At 48.9% G+C, this 12,307-nt stretch overlaps 1 protein-coding gene across 1 annotated transcript in view; it reads left to right on the top strand.

Moving 5' to 3' along the window:
* Window positions 1-1,992: 1,992 nt before the first annotated feature.
* Window positions 1,993-12,307, top strand: part of DTD1 (D-aminoacyl-tRNA deacylase 1) — a 210,807-nt gene continuing 200,492 nt past the window's right edge. Inside the window, exons 1-3 of the mRNA XM_088477573.1 lie at window positions 1,993-2,414; window positions 5,522-5,612; window positions 8,149-8,384. Coding sequence (XP_088333699.1) covers window positions 2,372-2,414; window positions 5,522-5,612; window positions 8,149-8,384 — 370 coding nt within the window. The 5' untranslated portion in view covers window positions 1,993-2,371. The remainder of the gene's footprint in view (window positions 2,415-5,521; window positions 5,613-8,148; window positions 8,385-12,307) is intronic.

The raw sequence follows: 12,307 nt of genomic DNA, 5'->3' as shown, positions 1-12,307 counted from the left end.
GCGACCATCATTTTGGCCGCTCGCTATAGCTGTGGGTGGTCACCCACAGCTATGCGAGCGGCCAGGAGGGCGCTCCAAAAAGGAGCAGGGACGACCCTGATTCAGAGCGAGCGCTCTGTCAGAGCGTCCGGCTCTGAATCAGGGCCTATAAATTTGCACCCTCCCATTTTTTATAAAGGAACTTAGGCCCTCATTCAAAGGCGCTCGCAAAATGCGAGCGGTTGCTCTGAATGAGGGCGGCCGATTGGCTTTTGAAGTGCAGCCTCCTGGTCGCTAGCTAAGCTGTGGGTTACCACCCACAGCTTTAGCGACCGACCAGGTTGATGGTCGCGATGGTCAAGACCATCGCAACCATCGGGGCTTGAGACGAGACCCTAAGGTTGGGTCTCGGCGACCGCAAGCCCCAGGGAGCTTCCTGCTGATGTCAGTGCGGCCGCCCACAAAACGGCATACGTTCCTTAAGGAACGCCTCCATTTGTGTAACCACCCCCCGCCACGCCTACAAAACGGGGCAAGCTGTTGATCAACATCGACAGCCGCCCCTTTTGTAGTGAGCTCCGGAGTGAGAGAATTTCTCTCTCGCTCCGGGGCTTGCACAGTGCGGCCGCTGCGCATGCACAGGGCCTAAATATCGACCCGCTTGCGAGCGGGTCTGAATGAGGTCCAGAACAGAGGAGACAAAACCCGGGACAGGGGTAAAATGCCTAGAGGTGACAGGAACAGGACAGAGGTGACGGTGCCACCCCCATCTTGGGCTCACTTGGTACCACCCTCCCTTCCCTTTCTGGGCACAGTTATTAATCCGCCCCCTTTTACTGGGCACACAAAGCAACCACTCTTTAAGTGGCAATATTTAGCACCCCCTACCATTACTGGACACACTTAGAACCCCTCCCCCCTTTCCAGGCAGACCTACCCCCATTCTTTCTTACTTTGCGCACTGTAGAGCCACCAGGTGTCTGGGAGTTCCACTTCCTGGCTGTCACCCGCCATCCACACAGCAAGGACGCTCTGAGGTACCTCTGCAGTCATCACCGGCACTCCGACTCCCGTGTCCTGCTGATGTGCCTGATGTCATGGTAAAGACTAGCTTCACTTCAGTTATTGTATCTGGAAGTGACGTGCACTGAGAGCGGAAGTGTAGTTTCCTTCCCACACAGTGCAGCAAAATAAGAAAGTTAACCGTTCGCCACACTTTGGGCACGGTGGCCACATGGTTATATTCCCCCTCTATGCCCACTTGGATAGTAGGGAATGACGTTGGACACTGCTGATCGCGTCATGATCAATCTACGGAAGGGGATCTAGCTGTTACCCTGATGTTTCTGCTCTTCCAGACTTCCACTGCTTCCAGCGAAGGAGTGGTCAGGTACAGCGCAGCAGAGGAGCGGGAAGGAGGGGAAACAGCTGGGGACGGGACTTTGTGAAGAGCCTCCCTCCTGGTTCAGCCCACAGCGCAGTGATGTGCGCAAGCATGTCGTACAGCGTGACAACATCAATGGACCAAGCAGCAGCTGCCGGGAAAGCGTTTCCCGGCGCTGCAGGATCTGCTCAGTAAGTTACTCCAGCCCTGGCCGCGGCCCCACAGGGCCCGGGACGGGGTACCCTTTGTACCCCCCTGTCGCCGGGCCTGCCGACAGCCGCCTATGAGCTGGCTGTATGAGCATAACTGTGGTTGCAGGCCCCCCCGGCTATCACTGCCCAGCTCATACCTATACGTCTCAGTTCAAGCCAAGCACATTACATACATTCAATTTAAGTTGCATTCGAGGACATTCTGCGCAGGCACCGTAGCGCTCCCTGCTGCTGCTCTATGGGAAGTGTAGTACTCCGGGTCCGTACAGTAGGAGGCGGAGCCCATTGGTCGCTCCGCGCACTCCCGTGCAGGGACACTACAGCTCCCATTGGGCATTGCGCAGGAGGGCGGGGACAGATTGAGCTCGAGCTCTATAAACCAAAGTGAAATGTAGTGGCAGGTACTGTCTGAGCCCCTCAATGCCCTGGACTCTACCCCCAGGCAGGCAGAGCACGCAGGGAGGTGTGCGGTGTTAAACTGCGGTCAGACGGTCAGACGCTGGCAGCCTTTGACAGGATTTTTGTTTTTCCTGTCTCCAGCTGATCTGGGATGCTGTGGGCCTATTTTCACTGGGGGCCTGGAGCTGTAGCTCCACCCGCCCATTGTTAATCCGGAACTTCCCGATGCTTTACTATTTTCATATGCGTTTGTGAGAGCTGCAGCAGTACTACAGAGCTGTGGTAATCACTTACAACCACCAGAGGGCGATCGATCACCCACTCATCCAGTTGCAGGAACGGAGGTGCCGCAGCACAGTTGGTAGTTGGCTCGTCTCTGCTTCCATCTAAGCACACAATGAGAGCGGTCATCCAGCGGGTCACTAAGGCTGGGGTCACGGGTAAGTCCCGGGCAGGAGTTGTCCCTGCTAGTTGCTACCGCTGGTGAGAGGCAGGGCCGGAGTTTTCTCTCTCGCTTGCAGTGTGTTCACCTTACGGGGGCAGAGTCACACAGTCTCCTCCGCCCCATACAGTGCAGCAGCCAGACAGTGGGCACCGCCTCATTAGGGGAACTCCTTCCTTGGTACATACGTCATCCGCAGGCTATGTAGTATTGGGGGGTAGAGCAGGTTTTCTGTGCTGTAGCCCATCTGCTGCTTTATAGTGTCTCCAGAAGCCTTTGTCATATGTGCAGTAGCTTATCTCACTTTGCAATAGTTATTTCAGGTATTATGATGTGTAGTTCCAAATATCAATCTATCATGGAATGTAAGTTACTGTATACCCTCCCCATAGGGGCATATTTATTAAACCAATATTTTATACAATATTGTATAAACTATAGTTTCTGCAGAATGTTATGTATCCCGGCCAGTGCTTAAAGTGGTCCTAGAGACACGGCACCATCCACCATCACGACCACCGATGGAAGCGATGGTAATCCCAGCCTTCGACCTTCTTCGCAGTGCTGGGATCACAAATGCTGCATTTGCATAATAGCTGCGTGCAGCTTTGCATTTGCGATACTTGCTGAATCACCCCCATAGTGCCCCTTATGCACATTACACCACATAGTAGTGTCCCTTATTCATGTGATGACACACAGTAGTGCCCCTTTTACACAATGCCCACATTTGTGCCCCTCAAACACATTGCCCACAGCATTAGTGCCCCTTATGCAATGCCCACTGTAGTGCCCCTTATGCAGTGCCCCTAGGAGTAGTGCCCCCTATGCAATGCCCCCATTAGTAGTGCCCACAGTGGTAATTCCCCCATTAGTAGTGCACCCTGTAGTAATGCCCCCATTAGTAGTGCCCCATACACAAAAAGAAACAGTAACACACAATACTTACCTTAAGCCCCACTCCTGCGATGGTCCTGCTGTCCATCATGACGTCTCTCCCCTAGTGCCCACTGTGGGAGTCGTAAAGCTGGAGCTCAGGAGGCGGGCGCCCACTGGTAACAAAATTTCAGCGGGCGTCTGGCAACACCCTGTGGTGCAGGGCTGACTGGCCAAGTAAGGTGGGCTGGAGGAGGCGGAACTGGCTGTTCCGCCATGTTTCCCCCACTTTAACCCCTGATCCCGGCTATATATCAATTATCAAATGCAAAAGGCTAACTAGCTCTGCAAACACAGGGCCTGATTCAGAGCCGGACGCTATTTGTGCTCGCTCGTTCAGAAAAAGGGGCTGGATATTTAAATAGAGCGCTCGCTCTTTGCGGTCTGTTGATGCCTTTATGTCTGAACGAGCGAACGAAACATGCACTCGCTATTTTTAAAAAAATGCCCCCTGGCCGCTCACATCCTACGTCATCTCCGCTATTTATTAGATTAATCGAGTACATCTAAAGGCGTATGAACTGCTCGCAGTGCTTGTGGTAGCATTTTCCTACCGCAATCATGCGAGCAGTTCAGGCTAAAAGACAACCAAGTGACGTGATCGATGACGCTGCTTTGTTAATTATGCACACCCTTAAAACGCCCGTTTTGACCGTTTGGCACGCCTGTGTTCGGATCTCCACCCCCCGTTTTCAAGCACCTTCCCCTGTTACCACCCACAAATGCCTCATTCTGTCACTCAAATTAGCAGGCATTCGCTATTTTGCGACCACACAATTTGCGACCGCAATGACTGGTTTGCGCATGCATATTACAACCCATACGCATGCGCATTTGTGCGAACATCGCTCGGAGCGAACGAGCGGCCGCTTACGAGCGGCTCTGAATCAGGCCCACAGTCCCCATTATTCTCTAGTTGATTGGTTGCTATGGGCAACATTTCCATTTCTAAAAACTCTCACTTTGGTAAATATTCCCCAAAGCATCCTTTTGATTAGGCTTTTAACAGAGGACATGATGAAAAACCTGTTCTAGCCATAACAGGCCATGAATTCAGTATTTCCAAGTTTAAGGATTACTGGGATGTATGTTTCCAGACCTACTGGTTAATTGTTGGACTAAATTGATTTATGTTGCTTTAGTCCCTTAGGACCATGGTTGTGCCCTAGATCAGTGGCTTCCAACCATTTCTCCCCCCCCCTATTAAGACTCCATAGGAGAATCCATTAGGTACAAGTTGCTTCGCACAGTGGGCCTGATTCAGCATAGATCGCAGCTGCACGCAGCTGTAATTGCACGCAGTTCTGCTGCAAAAATATGTTAATGTTTTCAACCGCTCAGCCAGCATAGAGACGCCCACTTCCACTTTCTCACATCCGTAATACCTTGCAGTTCTGCGTATGTATCGGTAACATCGGCCTATCACACACAATTACAGCAGCTCTGACCTGTCTCAGAAATTGCAAGTCTCTTCGCACGCAGGGAGTACACAAGCTGTATATGCCATCGCAGTGGCTAATTTATGCACGCCCATTCAACAGCGTTCAACGGACAGGCACGCCTGCGTTTCTCCACCCACTCCCCCGTCACCACCCTCAAACGCTGATGTCCAGTCGCTCACTCTGCGATGTATTCTTGTCTACGTTTGTAACCGTAGTGTGATCACAATGCTGTCTAGCGCACACGCATATCGTATGCGGTTGCAATTGCGATCTATGCTGAATCAGGGCCATTGTTTTAAATTGGATAGTGTGCTGACGACCAACTTAATTAGATTAGAATACACGCGGAGAGAGCGCCCCTGGAAATAGAACATGGCATTGCTGACTTTTGTCTAACTTGAACGACCTGGAGCAAACCAACCTGGAAAATGCAAAAGCTTCATTGCTGAGCAGTGTGGTGCACTGCACACTTACCCCCAACAATAATTAAAACTGCTTTTACTGTAAAGCATTGCTCCACACGTTAATAAATTATGGAGCGTAAATACTTATGCAAACATCATATTCCATTTTTTTCTCTTTAATGTGTTTTAGTAACATAAAACAATGTCCTATATATAATCTGACAATTTTCATTCCTTGTACTTTCACAGTCCCTCAGTCATTGTATCTAAACATTGTATTTTCTATTTCTTGGATTAATGCTACAATCTCCAATTTGTTTCAGTGGGAGAGGAGCAGATCAGTTCTATTGGGCGTGGGATCTGTGTATTGTTGGGGATTTCGGTAGAAGACACACAAAAAGATATCGACTATATGTAAGTCTGTTAAACTGACATTATTGCAAAGTTGTTTCTTGTTTTTATTTTATGTTTATTTTTTAACATGGCAAATAAACCTATTTGAAGACAAATAGTTTCCATTAAAGCAATGTTACTTCTCCTCAATGTTTTAACAAATCAGTAGTTTGTAGACTCACTGGGCATTAGTACAGATGTGTCTTCCTACATCTATCCCCAATCGGCCATGCAGAGTGACATGCCTGAAGTGAGAGAGCCATCAGGTCCTGGGCAACTCAGCTAGCTTTGGGCGTTTTTGCTTTGCAGAAATACGTCTTAGGGCCTGATTCAGCATGGATCACAATTGCAACAGCGTACGCAAATCGGCCAATTGTTGCGTACTGCATATGCACCGAACTGTGTGTGTGCGATGACCGCACTGTAATTATGGTACCGCCTGTGGACTCCATTGCAGAGTAAGTGACAGGCCGTGAGCGTTTGGAGGTGGTGACGGGGGAGTGGTTGCAGAAACGCAGGCGTGCCTGTCCGTTTGAACGCCGTTACATGGGCGTGCATAAATTAGCCATCGCGATTGCCTACGCAGCTTGAGTACTCACTGCGTGCGACGAGACTTGTAATTCTGAGACAGGTCAGAGCTGTTGTAATTGTGCGTGAGGGGCTGATGTTCTCCGATGGTACCGCTGTATACACAGTACTGCGAGGTATTACGGATGTGAGAAAGCGGTACTGGGTGTTTCTGTGCTGGCTGAGCGCTGTCAGACAATAGCATACGTTTGCAGATTCATTGCGTGCGATTACGCAGCTGTGATCGCAGTATCGATCCGTGCTGAATCAGGCCCTTAGTCACAATGTGATGCGACTAGAACGCACCAGGAGTCTGTGCTAATTAATTTGACATGCAACGCTTGTATATCTGTGTGCGACTGAGTCTGTAAACAGGACTTGGTGTGCAACGTAGCACTTCGTATGCTGATTCAGGGACTCAGTTGCACACATATTTAAATTTATATAGTGGTCGAAGTGGGGCAGTATGACATACCGCAACTTCCCACCAACACTTAATTTTTGCATGAGAAGAGAATTTACCAGCGTGGGATTGAGTATGGGATCCCAGAGCTGGCACAGCAGCGGCATTGTGTGGAGATGTTTCCTGCTGGGGACACATCTCGATTTGCGGTGGCGCTGGCACAGACCCGGGAGCATCGGGTCCCGGCTGCACTGCGGTTTGGCCACCAGCCAATCGCGGCTCGTGGAACGCCAGCAAATGAGAAGCTGCCGAGTGGCAGCATTCTCATTGGCTCGCGACCAGCGCCTGATTTAAAAAGCCTCCCCTTCTTTTGATTGGCAGCCTGAGCGGGGTCCACGAGCCGGGATTGGTTGGCAGCCTGTGCTGACTTTAAACTGCAGTGCAGCTGGGATGTAATGCTTCTGGCTCCGTTCAAGCATAGATAGAGAGAGGTCAGAGGAAATCAGAGAGAGAGGAGGGTGTGCGAGGGAATCGGTTAGAGAGTGGGGCAGGCAAAGGGAATCAGTGGGAGAGAGCGGCAGGGGGTGAGAGAGGTAAACAGGCAGTTAGTGGTGTAAGGGGTGAGAGTAATAAGAGGGAATCAGTTAGTGAGAAGGGCAGGGGGTGAGAGAGGGAAGCAGGCAGGGAGAAGTGTGGTTAATGAGAAGTGCAGTGGATGAGATGGAAGCAGGGGCTGAAGGGGAAGGGGAGGAGAAATTCAAATCTCCGTACCCTCTCCTCTAAATTACCACTTCGAGCACTGGGCCCGATTCAGACCCGCTCCCTAGGAAGCGTTCGCACGCAGACAGCCAATATTTGCATTGCGCGATCAGGAAGCGTTCGCTCGCTGCGCATAGACAGCCCGGCTGAATGAGTGACAGGATGAACCGTTTGTGGGTGGTGACAGGGTTTAGTCTATGAAAACGGGGGAGTGGAAATGCGAACGCAGGCGTGTCTGAGCGTCTTAACGCCGTTTCAGAGGCGTGCATAATTAAGAAGGAGTGTCATAGTAAACATCACTTGGTTGAATTTTACACTGAAGCACTCGCAGTGTTTGCGGCAGGGTATGGTCAACCACAAGTGCTGCATTTGCTTCCGATGGTACTCAATGTTACCGATGGTTGCAGAGACTTCCTGGAGATGACGTTTCTAAGTGGGCGTCTTAAGACAGGCTGGTGGGCGTCTGCATACATAGGGCGATCGCACTCCAAGACATAGTGGGCGTGCTAATGCCTTGCCGTGCGATCGCCTGCCTTGCTGTTAGTTAGCCGGATTTGCATACGCATCTAGTAAGCGGTTCTGAATCGAGCCTTCTTTAAAAGACCTGTGAGTGTCGCAGGTGAGTGTACCAGTTTTATAGTGTTTTTTTTTTTCTTTTTTTTAGATTACTGTTTGAAGTGATGAATATGTATCAAGGGACCATACAACCTGTTTAAAAAAAAAACTTTATGGAAAAATCATAATATATATGATATTATTCTCAATTTGTTTGTGAACTGTTTATGAAATATATTAAATATGCTACTACCTAAACCTTGTACCTTGCAGGATCAGAAAGATTCTAAACCTCCGGATATTTGCGGATGATAACGGAAAACACTGGTCTAAGAGTGTCATGGACAAGCAGTATGAAGTGCTCTGTGTCAGCCAGTTTACCTTGCAGTGTGTCTTAAAGGGAAACAAGCCGGACTATCATATGGCCATGCCTTCGGAGCAAGCAGAGCCCTTTTACAATGACTTCTTGCAGCAAATGAGAAAGGCCTACAAACCAGAACTTGTCAAAGGTATTTCAATATGGAAATTGTCTTGAACAATTTGTGAACATACTGTATTCCTAATACATTCTCACTACGCGGCAACATTTAGAAAGAAAAGCATCTGTTGATCTGTAAGGTTAGTTTAATTCATTATAAGTAGTAAATACCACTAAACACTACACAGGGTAGTTCCTCCAATGAGGTGAGGATATTATCTCAGTGGCTCTCACCTCACCATTGCAATCTGCTTCTGGTCCCCGGCTGCTAGTCCCACCTACTGCGCTGACTGACTAATATAATAAAATATGTCCCTATGGATAGCTCTAGTATTCTATTTTTTTTTTCCTCTTTTTTTTTTTAAACTAGCTTTGGAGAAATTGTCACCTCAGGAATGGGCATGTTACATTCAGTAATGCAAAAATAGTCTTCCACTTCTCATATTAGCACTGTAGCTCCATAGTGGGAACATACGGGACCAGTGGCAGATTTTGCCTAGAGGCTGCGAGGGTCAGCCCCCTCCAGCAAAATCCACCACCTCAGTGTAGTCCGCGCAGTCCATGACTGCACTGGCTGCACTGTGACTGGCAGTGGCTTCCTTTTGGAAGCGACACCTGCTAGTCCAGGGCTCGACAAATATTTGTAAAATCTAGGAGCCATCTTAAAAGTTTAGGAGCCAGACCATCGTCCATTACCAAAATATATGAAGGCTTATATAGACCACCACACATGCCCTTTCAGTGCCCCTCAACCTAGTAGTAAGCCCCCTGTAATAGTGCCCCAGTAGTAAGCTTCCTTTAATAGTGCCCCCAGTAGTAAGCCCCTTGTAATAGTGCCCCCAGTAGTAAGCCCCTTGTAATAGTGCCCCCAATAGTAAGCCCCTTGTAATAGTGCCCCCAATAGTAAACCCCTTGTAATAGTGCCCCCAGTAGTAAGCCCCCTGTATTAGTGCCACCAGTAGTAAGCCCCTTGAAATAGTTCCCCCAGTAGTAAGCCCCTTGTAATAGTGCCCCCAGTAGTAAGCCCTCTGTAATAGTGCTACCTGTATTAGTGCCCCCAGTAGTAAGCCCCTTGAAATAGTGCCCCCAGTAGTAAGTCCCTTGAAATAGTGCCCCCAGTCGTAAGCCCCCTGTATTAGTGCCCCCAGTAATAAGCCCCTTGAAATAGTGCCCCAGGTAGTAAGCCCCTTGAAATAGTGCCCCCAGTAGTAAGCCCCTTGAAATAGTGCCCCCAGTACTAAACCCCCTCTAATAGTGCCCCCAGTACTAAACCCCCTCTAATAGTGCCCCCAGTACTAAACCCCCTCTAATAGTGCCCCCAGTACTCAAACCCCTCTAATAGTGCCCCCAGTACTAAGCCCCCTCTAATAGTGCCCCCAGTACTAAACCCCCTCTAAGTGTGCCGCTCACATGCACAAAAAAAACTAAAACAGAATACTTACCTTAGGCCACAATCCTGCGTCCACTGCCGTCTGCCGCTCTTCGTAACTATGGGAGAGACGTCATAACGTCTCTCCCATAATGCCCGTGGGGGGAGCCGTACGCCGGAGCTCAGGAGTGAGCTCCGGCTGCCGCTGCATGCAGTCGGGCGTCTGCCGGTAACATTTCAGCGGGCGCCCGGCAGGAGCTTCCCGGCGGCGGTGGGGGGGGGCTTAGAAATCCCGGTCGCCAGGACTAAAATCTCAATCGCCATGGCGACCTGGCACCTGGGATTTGTCGAGCCCTGTGCTAGTCGCATATACAACAGGCAGCCCCAGGGGGAAAAAACTCTCACTTTAGTAAATTTACGCCTAATAATCTTTCACACCTTATATGCAAATGATACGAATTTTCTTTTGGTAGCTTTTTAAAAAATATTAATATATTTTTCAATTTAATTCTACATAGGTGGGTTTTTACATTCAAATTACAGTATCAAGCCATTTATATCAAGGGTATATTTACTATGCAGAGCTGGATTTAAAGTGGCAATGATATTAAATACAAAACACACCTGGTTTTGTATTTAATATTATTACCTATAAATACAGTGAAAGCTTTGAAAAAAAAATTCATAGTAAATATATCTCCCAGTCACTTAAAATAATACAAATATTATACACTCTAACCCCACATGTAAATCCTATAGACCTTCCACACAAACTTCTAAAAGAATAACAATGAAGTAGTGGATGCAGACGCTTAGAATACTGGCGCCAGATTCCCAATACATGGCAGAACCCCGGCGTCGGCATCCTGGAGGTAAGTAGCGGGATTGGGGGTAGGGTTAGGCACTAGGTAGGAGGGTTAGGTTTAGGGTGCAGGGAAGGGAGGGGTTAGGTTTAGGCACTGGGGGATGTTAGGTTCAGGCATCGGGGAGGGATGGTTAGGGTAGGGAGAGGGGAAGGGTTAGGATGCCTACCGATAGGTGTTGGTATCCTAACCCTGACGGGATGCTGTCGTCAGGATTTTGACCGCCGGGATCACAAATGCCGGCATCTCGTACTCGTCCCCTATCATGGGCCGTATTCAATTTCAGGCGAAAAGTCCTTTTCGGCGATACTTTTTTGCAGATGACGTTTAGGGACTTCAAAATATGCTTACCCCCATTTTCATGTACCCCAAATTTGATGGGACCACTTTTAAAAACGAAAAAAAAAAACCTAAGTGCTCTTCTGCATCACTTCTTCAATGTCGGGAAAAATAACCACTTGCCGCATCTATTTAAAAAGGCGACTTTCTTCTGCAGGCAATAACGGGGGTACCCATAGTGATCCCCGAGGTCTGGACATCTTTAGGGGGGTCCTACAATTATTTCCCGAAAATTCCCTTATTTTTTTGCTGATCCAAGTTTCGCCTGTTCCCGATTTTGCCTACTTTGGAATTGAATACGGGGAATAGCGGGAACGTGCGCGATACTTTTTCGCCTGGAAAACAGGCGAAGGAGGCGAAAAGTCCAGCAGGTGAAAAGTCTGGACTTTTCACCTCAAATTGAATACGGGTCCATTACTCTTCCCATAATGAAATGAGAAATGGATGGTTGTCATTGTATAGAGTGCAGTATCAGCCTCGCTATGAAAGGTCACCCCGACAGTTCAAAAATGATTATAGCATAAATAACTAACTAACATAAATAACATCTTATACAGTGGGAAACCCACATGGAAGCTGTGAGCTAAACAGGGGCATAGAGGTCCCACATTAATAACATTGTATTATGGCTGCAGTTTTACCACCGTTGCATTTACACATACCCAAAGAGGGGACATGCCTCAAACCACAGTATGGTTACAACCAGTGCTTAAAGTGGTGGAACTACTTTTCCCCCGCCGCCACCTACCCCTTTCTTCCCATTAGGTGGAGCCAGGGCTGGTGCTAGGGTGTTCGGCACCACCCTGCAAACTGTAAATTGGTACCTCTCATACTCGCTAAATGAATAGTGCGTGCCAAATACGTGCGATGCAAACAAAAGGGGTGTGGCCTCACAAAAAAGGAGTCTGGCCACGCAATAGTGCCCCTTATACACACACAATACCCATCACGGCAGTGCCGCTTATAGAGATAATGCCCACCACGGTAGTGCCGCTTTTACACATTTCCACCACAGTTGTGCCACATATACACTTAATGCCCACCACGGTAGTGCCGGTTTTACACATAATGCCCACAACGGAAGTGCCACTTATACACAATGCCCACCACAGTTGTGCCGCTTGTACACATAATGCTCACCACAGTAATGCCGCATATACACATAATGCTCCACATATACACTGTGCCACATATACACCACAGTAGTGCCTGCTGCTGCCACTGACCTGCGCTCCACACTGGTGATCGCGTGGGTCCAGTATCCTCTCAGCATGGCTCCTCTTCGCGCAGCAGCAGTCAAAGAGACGCAGCGGTGTGATGGCATCACTAACTGTGCCATATGTCTCATTGTAGCTGCTGCTGCCAGGGGAGGAGGACTGGAGA

Source organism: Taudactylus pleione, unplaced genomic scaffold (assembly GCF_031769625.1).
Source record: "Taudactylus pleione unplaced genomic scaffold, aTauple2 ptg000201l, whole genome shotgun sequence".
In the NCBI taxonomy this organism is placed as follows: Eukaryota; Metazoa; Chordata; class Amphibia; order Anura; family Myobatrachidae; genus Taudactylus; species Taudactylus pleione.
The sequence above is the reverse complement of the archived record's forward strand: the minus strand, read 5'-3'. Positions and strand labels throughout refer to the sequence as shown.